This window comes from Hakea prostrata, chromosome 5 (assembly GCF_041222555.1).
Source record: "Hakea prostrata isolate BN-2017 chromosome 5, UWA_Hpros_2, whole genome shotgun sequence".
In the NCBI taxonomy this organism is placed as follows: Eukaryota; Viridiplantae; Streptophyta; class Magnoliopsida; order Proteales; family Proteaceae; genus Hakea; species Hakea prostrata.
This window is the reverse complement of record NC_142604.1, coordinates 40,400,906-40,413,615: the sequence shown is the minus strand read 5'-3', so window position 1 is coordinate 40,413,615 and position 12,710 is coordinate 40,400,906. Positions and strand designations below refer to the sequence as shown.

General features: G+C 36.2%; 1 protein-coding gene across 1 annotated transcript in view; it reads left to right on the top strand.

The window, feature by feature from the left end:
* Positions 1–9,134, top strand: part of LOC149015975 (vesicle docking protein) — a 29,006-nt gene extending 19,872 nt beyond the window's left edge. Inside the window, exons 6-9 of the mRNA XM_089156977.1 lie at positions 4,356–4,886; positions 5,031–6,545; positions 6,625–6,693; positions 6,865–9,134. Coding sequence (XP_089013103.1) covers positions 4,356–4,886; positions 5,031–6,545; positions 6,625–6,693; positions 6,865–6,993 — 2,244 coding nt within the window. The 3' untranslated portion in view covers positions 6,994–9,134. The remainder of the gene's footprint in view (positions 1–4,355; positions 4,887–5,030; positions 6,546–6,624; positions 6,694–6,864) is intronic.
* The last annotated feature ends 3,576 nt before the right edge of the window (positions 9,135–12,710 follow it).

The following is a 12,710-nucleotide window of genomic DNA, read 5'->3' as shown; positions in this document are numbered from 1 at the left end:
CCAATTAAACCAACATCAGTTGCAACAATAAGGAAAGAAAAGTTTTTCATCTTCTACTTTAAAATGCACTATCAAGTGGCAGCACCATTGCCCTTGTTATATATCTGAGGACCTGTCAACATTTACAATAGTGAGCTTTTCGGCCCAGTAAGCAATATAGACAACCATGTAAGTAAATCAGGCAATTCATCATGCATCAATTATCAAAGTCATATAACATTATGCATTTCAATTTTCCTTTCGTTTATTTTCATTTTTGTTATCTGACATTATAGTCTTAAGCCTAGACAAATCCCGAGGATGCACGTTTCTCTTCACCACTGAAGTGGCTTTTATCTCTTCACCACTGAAGTGGCTTTTATCTCTTCACCACCGAAGTAGCTTCTAGGCACAAGGCCGTGTACACCTCGTGGATTGCCATCAGCACAGACTCAATCTTTTCACTTTTCAGTCTTGTTTCATGCCCTCCCATTTGGATACATTAAGTACCAGGACTTATAGAAGCCATTACATTTCATTTCTTTTTCTTTTACTCTTTTTATATTCAATTCAGTATTACATTACCATGCTTTGTCTATTTTAATGTACCTTTTGCATTTCAATCATCATTTAGTCTCATCTGAGTAAAACTAGACAATTTATACAACTCAATCATTTAAATATGAGAGCACGATAATTCCACATTTAATAAGCATAAACATCATTTCAAATTCATGATTAACAATTCAAGAATACTATTAGCATTCCAGTTCAATCAAGTCATTGAGTTGTTATCCAATCCCATGCATTTTTGTTCAATACATAAAGACATATATCATGCACTTTCCATAAATTGCATCAACGAATAAATACTGTAGATTTTATTTTGTCATGTGAATGTTGCATATCTACTAAAGGAAATCACCCACTTAATATACATAGGTTTGTCAATATCACTTACCTGTCCCTGTTCCATGTGTGTGTGTTTTGACCCTGGTTCCGTTAAAATCCGCTCTCCCTCCTGTATCCCAAATAATTACTGGCTATTTTGAATACGCGGGAACCAACGGGAGATTTTCCCTTTTATTATTATTATTATTATTATTATTTTCTTTTGCCCGCTCCTCTCTCCTCTAGGCTGTCTTCTCTAAGGCCTTTAATGGCTTCTCTTTTAATTCCTCTTCTTTTGTTTCTATCTTCTTGTTGCACGTACAAGCACAAGTCGCTTTCAATCCTCCCTAAACCCTCTCTCTCTTCTCCTTAATTATGCTGTGGGATAAGCACTCCTCCACTCGTTCTCTCTCTTCTCTTCTTAATTCTTCTTCTTCGTTTCTATCTTCTTGTTGCACGTACAAGCACAAGTCGCTTTCAATCCTCCCTAAACCCTCTCTCTTTCTCCTTAATTATGGCTGCGGGATAAGCACTCCTGTTTCTCTCCTCTTCGACTTTCTCCTCTTTCTCTATGATATTTCTGTTGCTTCTCTTTCCTCCTTAAGCATCGTTTTAACTCTTAATCTCTCGTACTTCTCTTTTTTTGAAATCTTCCAATATTCTCTCCTTGTCTCCCCTTAATTGTGTCTTCTGCCTTATACCATGTTATCACTTGTAAAATTGCCACCTCTCTCTATTTATCTTTCTTTCTTCTCTTGTTACACGCCAGAAACTCAATCCTTTTCCTAACAGCTGTCTCCACGTTGTGACAGAGAGGAGGTGCCTTTCCCTTTGTTTGCTCTTTTTCCCTTACGATTGAATAAGCAATAGCATGATATTCTTATATCTATGAAAAAAAAATATTTAGGTTTCTGGGGGGCCCCCCCCTTCCCCCCGGGGGCCCGCCCCTGCCATTATTACCATGTTATCACTTGAATAAAATTGCGTCATTCCTCCTACTATTTCTCTTTCTTGTGGGACCCTTGTTACATGCCACAAATCTCAATTGGAATCTCCTCATTTAAGCTATTCTTTAACTACACCGAACCACGTTAGAGTGAACGAGAGGGGAGGTGTAATAATCTTAAAGATCCCTCATTCACTCAATAATAAAATAATAATATAAAAAGATGCGGGGCATCACATCCTCCCCTCCTTAAAATAAATTTCGTCCTCAAAATTTGCATACTTGATCAATTGAAAAGTTGGGGATATCGAGTCTTTATATCAGATTCAAGCTCCCATGAGGCTTCTTGACCCGAATGATTGTTCCACAACACTTTCACTAGTGTGATACCGCCCTGTTTCTCAATTTCTTCTCCTTCCGTTGTAGTATCTCAATCGGCTTCTCTCCATAGGAAAGATCTTCTTTCAATTCCAACGGTTCGCATAGTAGCACATGAGCAGGATCTGCTACATACTTCTTCAGCATAGATACATGAAACACATTATACATGTTGAACAAATCTGGAGGTAGGGCAAGTCTATATGCTACTGCTCCAATTCTTTCTACAATGTCAAATGGCCCTATATATATCTTGGACTTAGTTTCTCCTTTTTGCCGAATCTCACTACACCCTTCATTGGTGCTATTTTCAGGAAAACTTTATCGCCTACTTCAAATTCCAAGGGCTTCCTCCTCACATCAACATAACTTTTCTGTCTACTTTGAGCAGTCTTCATTCTCTTTTGTATTACCTTTATCTTCTCACAAGTCTGTTGTACTAGGTCTGGTCCCAATACTTGTTTCTCACTAATTTCACTCCAACATATTGGAGACCTACACTTCCTTCCATACAATGCTTCATAGGGCGCTATCCCAATAGTGGACTAATAGCTGTTGTTATAGGCAAACTCCACTAAATATAAATGATCACTCCAGCTACCCTTGAAGTCGATTACACAAGCCCTAAACATATCTTCCAGTATTTGAATAGTCCTTTCAGATTGCCCATCAGTCTGAGGATGAAAACTTGTGGTAAAATTTAGTTGAATGCCCAACGCCTTCTATAAACTTTTCCAAAATCTAGAAGTAAATCTAGGATCACGATCTGACACAATAGAATTGGGTACTCCATGTAACGTAACAATCTCTTTCACATATAGTTTAGTCAGCTTGTCTAGGTAGAAAATGGGATGACTTTGTCAGTCTTTCCACAATTACCCAAATTGCATTATAACCTTGTGGAGTCCTTGGTAAAGAGGTAACAAAGTCCATGGTAATATGCTCCCACTTCCACTCAGGTATGTCTAGGGGTTGTAACAAACCTGAGGGTCGTTGGTGTTCAGCTTTTACCAATTGACAAGTCATGCATTTCTGTACATACTCCGTTATCTCCCTCTTCATATTGTTCCACCAGAAATTCTCTTTCAAGTCTTGATACATCTTTGTCCCACCAAGGTGCACTGAGTATGGGCTATTATGTATTTCCCTCATCAGTTCATGTTTCAACTCTTCATCCTGAGGCACACACAACCTGGATTTATATCTAATGATTCCAGCTGAATCAACATTAAAATCTGCCAACTTTTTATCCTTCATTCTTCCTTTAACTTTCTGTAAAAAAATTATCATTCCTTTTGTTTTTCTTTAATCTGTTCTAGTATGGAAGGTTTTACAATCAAGCTTGCAACCAATGCTGTAATCTTACCTCCAAGCATAACTTCAATTTCCATCTTCCTTGCATATTCTATAAGATGAGGTTGACTCGTTATTAGAGCTGCAGAGTATCCTTGTGACTTCCTATTTAAAGCATCAGCCACCACATTTGCCTTACCAGGATGGTAGTTAATATTGCAGTCATAATCTTTCAATAATTCTAGTGCCTATTTTAAGGCCAATAAACACATCTACAAGCTATTTTTTTTTTCAATTAAAACATAACACAAGTTGGTTTCCTTAGATTCACACATGCTCAGTTGTATGCATATGAAATTGAATGTTTTATTTTCACAAATCTAAATATGATTGAACTGTATATTGACATAAATGAGAAGCAATTCAATTAGAAAAGATTGGAATTTCATTAAAATGTGCATGACAAACACCATAAGACATTAGTAGAATGTACCATAAGTAGCCAAATCTCAATTACAATTTACAAATTACAATTACAAGCCCCTGAAATTGTTGAAATTCAACCGAGATTTCTTTGAAATTTCCAAAACTTTACCGAAATACTGATCGATGAAATTTCAGTCGACTAACTCAACTTCATTTTTCAGTTGTATCTCATTTCCTTGTCCTCGGGATACCCAAAATCTTGTGAAATTTTTCGAGATTTCATACCATGGCACTAAGGACCCTACTGTAGCATTGAGTGCTAAATATATGCAATTTAGTGGATTGTTCTACCTTGTACATTGTACAACTATGTTTTCAAGATTCGTATGTTTGGAGTTCTGTGGTTTTTGATAGTTAATCATATTTTCTAATTCTATTTCAGACAGGTCACTCAGCATATACTGATTCACCTCTGGGACCAGAAGCTTTTCATGAGTATGAATCCTTGCTCCTCCAAGATTATGAAGAGTATGTCAGGAAGTATGAGACAAAGGAAAATATTTTACCTCAACATGGTGAATGGAAACAGTTGGAAGAAGGGAGCGTCAAGGGAAGAGTATCAGAAGATGAGGGGTGGTCAGAATTAGTTTCAAGTGAAGAGGGGGTCCCTCCAGAAGCTAGTTTTAGTGGAAGAGATCTAGAAGAAACTGACCCATCAAATCTTACTGATAATTTATGGAAAAAGTTGGATGTGTGTGTGCGTCATTTTCCATTGATTCTGTGTCCTCTTTCACCAAGAGTATTTGTTTTACCTTCAGAGGGAACAGTTGCGGAAGCATTTTTATCAACAGAACATGAGGACTCCCTTAGCCCTGGGTTACCTCCCATAAGTACTGGATTGCAATCTTATGGAGATGAAATTCCTCCTGGGGCTACTCTTACTGCAGAGTTTCTTTACCATCTAGCTTCCAAGGTAGCATAGTCCTGCATCATCAAAAAGCCTATAAACCACCCCCCCATCCCTTCTCTTTTTTAAATCTTATAATTGGATTGTGTTACACAGCTTTGTTTTTCTCTTCCCATCCATGATTATCATTTTTCTTTTTCTAATATGTAGATGGATTTGAAGCTGGAAATATTCTCTCTTGGTGATTTATCAAAAACTATTGGGAATATTATGACAAACATGTCAAGCCTTTATGATGTTGGCCGGCGTAAGCGTTCGGCTGGTCTATTGCTTGTTGATCGCACACTTGATCTCATTACTCCTTGCTGTCATGGGGACTCACTTTTTGATCGTATAGTCTCATCTCTGCCTCGTAAGGAAAGGACAACATTCCCTGCACATGGGGGCTTACAGAACCAAAACAAATGTGTCCCTGCTAGTGTACAGCGCACTCCTCTTGATGTACGGATACCACTGCAAAAGTTACTTGTAAATGAAAACTCTGCCACATGTGGCTCTAAGCTGCCAGCTAATGTGGAAGCATTTCTCTGTGGTTGGAATTCTAGCAGTTCTATATCTCCAAGTGCTGATTTGAATAATCCTAGTAGCAAAATATGTAGTGACAAATTATTCGACTCTGAGATTGGACTGCTGAGTGGGTCTTTTGTCTCCACTGAGAATTATCAGGGTGTACATTACTTGGAATCCATACTGGACAGAGGAACAAAAGAAGGGGTCTTACTGATAAAGAAGTGGCTCCAGGAAAATTTGCGGCGGGAGAAGTTAATCGTAGATACAAGGACGCGCCCTGGCCTGTACAAAGCGTCAGAAGTGCACACTATGGTTAAAGCACTGGCTGAGATTCAGTCCTCTTTGATGAAAAACCGAGGGATTATACAGTTAGCATCAGCTGCGGAGCTTGCTTTGAGTGAACCTCATGCTTCCCATTGGGATGCAGTTGTCAGTGCTGAGAGGATATTGAGTATTAGTGCTGGAGATACAAGTCAGAATCTTGCTGCTCAAATCTGTGATCTCATCAATAAGAGTATCTTAACGAGGTCTCACAAGATGGAATCTTCTCAAGGGCTTCTTTCATTCCAGGACACATTACTCCTTGCAATCATTGGTTATATTTTTGCTGGTGAAAATTTCCTGACATCTGGGTCTGATGGTCCCTTTTCATGGCAAGAGGAGCATTTGCTGAAGGAATCTATTATGGATGCAATACTTGAAAATCCCACAGCTGCAAAACTGAAATTTCTACACGGAATAGCAGAAGAGCTTGAACGCAATGTAAACAAGAGCAAGCCCGAGCAGCCGAAGGAATCAGCAATTGATGATTTTGATGATGACCAGTGGGGTAACTGGGGTGATGAAGATGCAGATCATAACGATGAGCAAGCGTATGGTGACATGCAACTGAAGTTGGAGTTGCGTGACAGGGTAGATAACCTTTTCAAATTATTTCACAAACTATCCAGTCTGAAAAATAGACATACGATGTTAAGAGATGGTCCATTAAGCTTAGAAAGTAACTATGGTGGTGATACTTACATGACAAAAGGATTGCTATATAGACTGCTAACCATGGTCCTATCCAAGGTTGGCATACCTGGGTTGGAATACCATTCATCAACAGTTGGACGACTTTTTAAAAGTGGGTTTGGTAGATTTGGTCTTGGACAGGTTTGTTTTCTCGACCAGTGACTCCTACAGTTCCAATCAAATTTCGAAGAGTGTGGATTTCTGATTCTGAGATTTGCAGGCAAAACCAAATCTTGGAGACCAAAGTGTTCTTCTGGTTTTTGTTGTTGGGGGCATCAATGGTGTTGAGGTCATAATCTTTCTATTTTTTGGTTTATATTTCTCTATGCAGTCTTGTTCAGAATTTGCTATAGATTCTTTACTTATTTTTATCCAGCATTCACTAGTTATGTCTTGATAGTGTTTAGGAGAATTACTTAATATTTGGAATTTTGACATTTAATTTTCTCTGGTTTTCAAGGTACGAGAAGTTCAGGAGGCATTAGCAGAAAGTGGGAGGCCAGATATAGAGTTGATTATTGGTGGTACAACTCTTCTTACTCCAGATAACATGCTTGATTTGCTATTGGGGTCTTCTAGCTACACATAAAACGTACAAACAAATCAGAAAAGTGTGGGAAGAAAATTAATCGTAGAAATATTTCTGGTACTTTGCAATTGTCTGTTAGCATTCTATGTGATATATGCCTCAGAAATAACCATTGGCATTCAATCTTAAGCCTTTTATATTGTTCTTTTAAGTTAGAATTTTGGCTATCATTTTTTTAATTTTTTGTTTGTCCATTTTTTGGTGGGAAAAAAGAGGGTTTTAACAGCGGGGCTGGTAGTTGTCTTTCATCTTAGATTCTATGCCATAGTTTGTACAGATTCAGTTGTAAATGAAGTCAAGCAGTTAGTGATTACATGCAATTTGATTGGTGGGTTATCTCCAAATCAATTGGCCTTCACATCAGATTATTTCTTCAAAATGACGGCTTCCCCTCCTGAGCTCCCGTCCCTGTCTCTTTTTTTTCTCACTTCCTGTTTCTCATGGCTTAATTGTGAAAGCTTGCTTCTTGGACTGAGATTATGAGTTAATTCTACAATTTCATTGTTGGTAAACAAAGATTGATGGTCTCCCATGAAAACTGATTGCGCTTTTCAGGCACTTCACCCCCCAGAAATATTTAATTTTCTCACGTTGGGTGATGCTAATTACATAATCCTGCAAGTTAACACAGGCATTTTATCTGAATACCCTTGTGATTCAAACAGAACTCAATAGTTCAGAGAAGACAAATCTCTGATAAGATTTATCTAATCCCTTGAGTTTTGTCTTTGAACTCATCCTGCTCTTATTGTGGTCAACCATATACCCTACCTACCATGAGTGCTCTGGGGGAAAACACTATACCTGTTATAGAATGTTTGGAATCAACAGATGAATTGTGTAGTTGCATTCTCAATCAGGAGTGGTTGGTACAAAAGCTTCGTAGACCAGTGCATTATTTCCTTGAAAATGTGAAGTTTTTGTTGAGCTATTTCTGGGACTTGTAGCTTCTTAATTAGGTGTTACATGTAGCATTTTCTCTCCCTCTCTTTGGGGAAACTGGATGGGAACTGATGCACACAGGTTCAAAAACAGAGAATTAGACTTGGGATCAGTCTCTCTTGTTTCTAATTTGAATAATCTCTGGATCAACTGGATATCCATTCAATACACTGACTTGTGGTAGCTCAGAATTCATAATTCTAAGTCTGAATTTGTAGATTCAATTGTTTGGACATGATCTTTTAGTTTCTTCATGGATAGAAGATATCTGCAATACAGTAAATATCTAATGCCACTAGATTTCTCATATTATCTTTTTCTTTTTTAACTTTCTGAATGAGATAGAAACTATTGTAGGGTTTCATATCACCTTACATGAAGATATATTTTCTTTCATCCCATTTGGAAGACTTTTCCCAGTTCCATATGTGAAAGAAACCGTAGGTTTTGCAGAAAATAATACAGGGAAGAGAACCCAGAAAAAACAAAATACTATCTATACTAAATCATTTTCCAATTGTATAGCATGTACATTATTGTGTGAACTAGCAAGTATTTTTTACCCAAAAAAATAAGTGTCTTTGGAGGCTAACAATGGAGCTTGAAGCAATCAGAGAGACTCACTTCACCTTGCTCTGTCTGTGTCTTCATCTCTCACATATGGCAGTTTTTTCAGACTCTCAGCTTGCAATTTTAGCCCTTAATGGGCTGGGCTGGGCTGGACTGGGCTGGACTGGACGACTAGTACGTAGCATGGTTCCACAGTTCCAAATTAGTGTCTAATTTTGTATTTATTCAGTTTTGTTATTTAGATAATAGATCAAACAACAACTTTCACGCTGATTGTCTAGCAAAAAGGTCAGAAAAGTTTAACCTTAGTAGAGTTTGGTGGTTTGTAAATCCATCTTCAAAGGCCTCTAGTATTTCTCTAAGAGCTTAACATAGTTCTTCTTATGACCAAGTGGAAAATAAAGAAAGGGTTTTACTTATCGGTATGTTGATATTGTATCAGGTGATTTTAAGAACCGTATTGTTCATATCAAGTATTATATCGTATTGTTCAATACATTTGGTGCTATCTAATACATACCTAGAAAAGAAAGAAAGAAAGAAAGAAAAGAGAGAGATGCATTGATATGTATTGTGTTGGTTATATCTAATATGGATATGTATCGATTATTGTTCTGTATTTTGAGATATCTTAAAGCATCTTCCTACTCAGTGTTCACTAGTTAAGGGCTTGTTTGGTTACATGAGTCTAGAGATTTCAAATCTCTGGATTCATGAATCTGAAAATTATACCCGTTTGGTTGTAAAAATCTCTAGATTCATGAAATCTAAAGATTCACCTTTTTATACTAAAAACGTGAATCTGCAGATTTATGGGTAAGGGGTGAAATCTAGAGATTTCAAAAAAGCTATACATTTGCACCAAAAATCACGTCAATCAAATAGTTTTTTAAGATGAATCCACAGATTTCATTCCACAACCAAACATTTAATTTTATAAATTATGACTCCATAGATTTGAAATCTCCAAACTCATGTAACCAAACAGCCCCTAAAGCATCCTCCTACTAAGTGTTCACTGGTAATGGACTTGATCAACAGAGATGCTGGTCGTAGCACAATCTTGAACCCAATTTATGTTTTGCCCTGATTAAACAAGTTTTGTTAAAGAAAATCTAACTTTAATTAGATACAGAGTTGAATAGTTAACTCATGCTGCCAAAGTTGTCTTTTTATCTTTAACTTAAACATCAAGCTACTATTACTCAAATTTTAAAGTGTTTACCTTTAAATCCAAGTAAATGGCTGATGTAATGGTAAAGACCAAAATCACATTATTTCAGTGGGATCCAAATGAAGCTCATGAATATGTCCGTGACATGAATCTAATGTCAACTTCATAGAGATTACAAGCTAGGTAAGTGTGAGATAATGATTTGACTAAACCAAAATCAAATAAAATATTAGAATCATTTCACTTGGTGGAACCATGTCACATCTCTTTCAAAATCGCTTTCAAACTTCTATCAACACTCATAAGTCATAACTGCCCTTTATATTACCAAAAAAAAAAAAAAAACAAAACAAAAAAACTGCCCATTTATTAGTTTGAATCCATCTACCATCAATAACCTAATTTTAAAATAATTAACTATGTAATCGTTTCTTGTATGAAACCGTTTTTATATGTTCTTTTATGGAGAGACTACTCTTTGTTTAGAAATAAACATTTGATAGACCTAATATTAGAATATTCTCAACTGTAAGCACTATTAAAAAAAAAAAATCTAACTTTTTGAATAAAGATATGGGACAGGAAACAAGATAAAGGGGTTTGCAAGGAGTGGGGGAAAGATGTTCTTGAGAGATTATCAATTCCTTGGCACAATACGTCTGTTAAAAAAAAAATGTCTTCATACAACTTTTTTCGTCAACCCATTTTTTAAGATCGAAATGATAAGTTGTTTTAACAAACTTACCATTTGTTCTTCTGTTTTCAAGAACAAAATAATATCAAAAGTGTTTTCTAGAACTGCTATCAAATGCATTCAATTCAAGTTTGGATCTTCTACTCTAATAGGTAGGGGATTGTGTCCCTCTGACATTATCGTTCTACCATGCATTTAAGAGGGCGTACAGCGTACTCCTTTGAGTATTGATAAATCATCAATGCTTATAAGTAAAATATTTTCTTAAATATATGGTGAAAGAATGTGAGAGAAGCACAATGCTCTATCCCAACTCTTCAAATTCATCCCCCAAAGGCAACAGTTGTGTTGAGCTTTATTCATATGACAACCCCGGAAGTTAAATAGCTCAAAACAAAATTATTTGAGCTACAAAGTCTTGTTTAATTCTTTCGTGGAATGAGATTTTATTTAATCAAAGATAAGATTGAGGTATTTGATATAATCATAATTGAGAAGCAGACTCTTAACCTTTGGTCGATTCTCTGTAGCAACTTTAATGAGAATCTGGTTCCAACCCTTGATGTAGTGACACATAAGTGATAGAAGAGACAAGGTTTGTATTCAAAATGTTTTGAGCACAGTTAGTCAAACTCGCTTTAACTCATAGTTTTGACTCAAGAGGGCCAGCATGTTTATTATTAGAATGGGTTGATAATGACCAAGTTAGGTGGGTTGGATCAATATGGTGACCCAGTTGTTCAATTAATAAAACCCAGAGAAGATATTTGAAAGTTTCAAGAGGAGACAAGCAGAAAGATATCTGTACGTATTCTCGTTCATCTGTAAGATTAGATGACCTATATATGGCCATGAATGAATTGGCAGAGCACAGCTCTTAAATAACTGATGCAGCACAACCAGAAAGTACTGTAGAAGTAGCGTGAACAGAGTAATCTAGATGAAATAGAAAAATGAATTAAAGCTTGAGCTTTGTGCGTTTATATTCTCCATTCTCTCCTCTTTTCTTCTTCTTCTTTTTTTCTTATGAGTGTTCTTCTCTCTCTTTCTCTTCTTCAAGACTAATTCTTCTAAAATTTTACTTCTTCCCCCTATCTTCTTTATCCTTCTATTTATTCTATTCTGTCCCCCATTAATAACATTTGCTCCCTCCACTAAAAGCCTTGCTTGATGTGATTCACTTCTTTAATAAACTAAGCAAAGAATCCCGAATTATTACATCCTTGGTTGCACCTAACAATCTTGAAATAAAGTGTTCCATTTTCTATGAAAGATGTTGAATTTACTGCGGATTTATGTATATGGAGTTCGTCGACAATTGTAATTCTATTAGGTTATGATTTTCTTATTAATATTATTTTTGAGATAATTTAAGAAATAATGTAAGCAAAGAGTAATACTTTGTAAGATGTGAGAGTGATGAAGTTTTTAGTAAACAGTGGAATCTCCTTTTTTGTTGTACTTATGTTGAATCAACCCTTGTGTCCTTGATTGTAACCATGCCGAATCAGCCCTCAACCCTAGGGTTGGGCTGGGGGAGTTCGGATCCTTGGCTCATGTGAGAAGTAGTTTTTTTGTTGTTCAATTTTCAAATAAATCTAAGCAAAGAGTATTGAGTAGGCAGATGTTCTTAAAGGGTTTTAATTTTAATATACATATACCATCAGGAATAGTGGTCTAGTGGTTTCCAAGTTCACTTTCATGGGATTTGGTAGCCTTCATGTTCTAAGTTCGAATCTCCTCTACTCTTTTATTTCTTGCATTGGGCATGAGATCGTTACCCGCTTCCATGAACTATAATATTAAACTACAAAATTGCATGAAAGTGAGCTTGAGACTATTAGACCATCTCCTCTTTTTGCTAAAAAAATAAAGATAATAATAGAAACCAAATCCAAACCACTGTAAACCCCTAATATAAATTAAATTGAATCAAAACCCAACCAACCAAATTGAAATAGAAATTCTCTAATGTTTAGGTTTCGGTTTCCCTAGAACACACTGGTAGAAAAGAAATGGCTTGAAACAAAACCAGAACTGAACTCATATACGGTAGGACTTTGTTTTTTACTCTAAAAAGATTTGAATTCTTGACCTCATATTATGTGGTGCTGGTCTTCACCAAGTCAGCCCCTTGAAGTCTAAATTCTCAATTTTAAAACCTTGAATTATCTCTACCTAAAAAAGAAGAAGAAAAAATGACAAACTATGTAAGATTTTCATATATTTGTTTAGTTCATTATTTCTATGAATGAAGAACTGAGCAATTGAGTTGGTCAGTCAATTGCTCAGTTGATTAAGAGCCTTTATAGTATCAATTCTCATTTTCATTCTTAT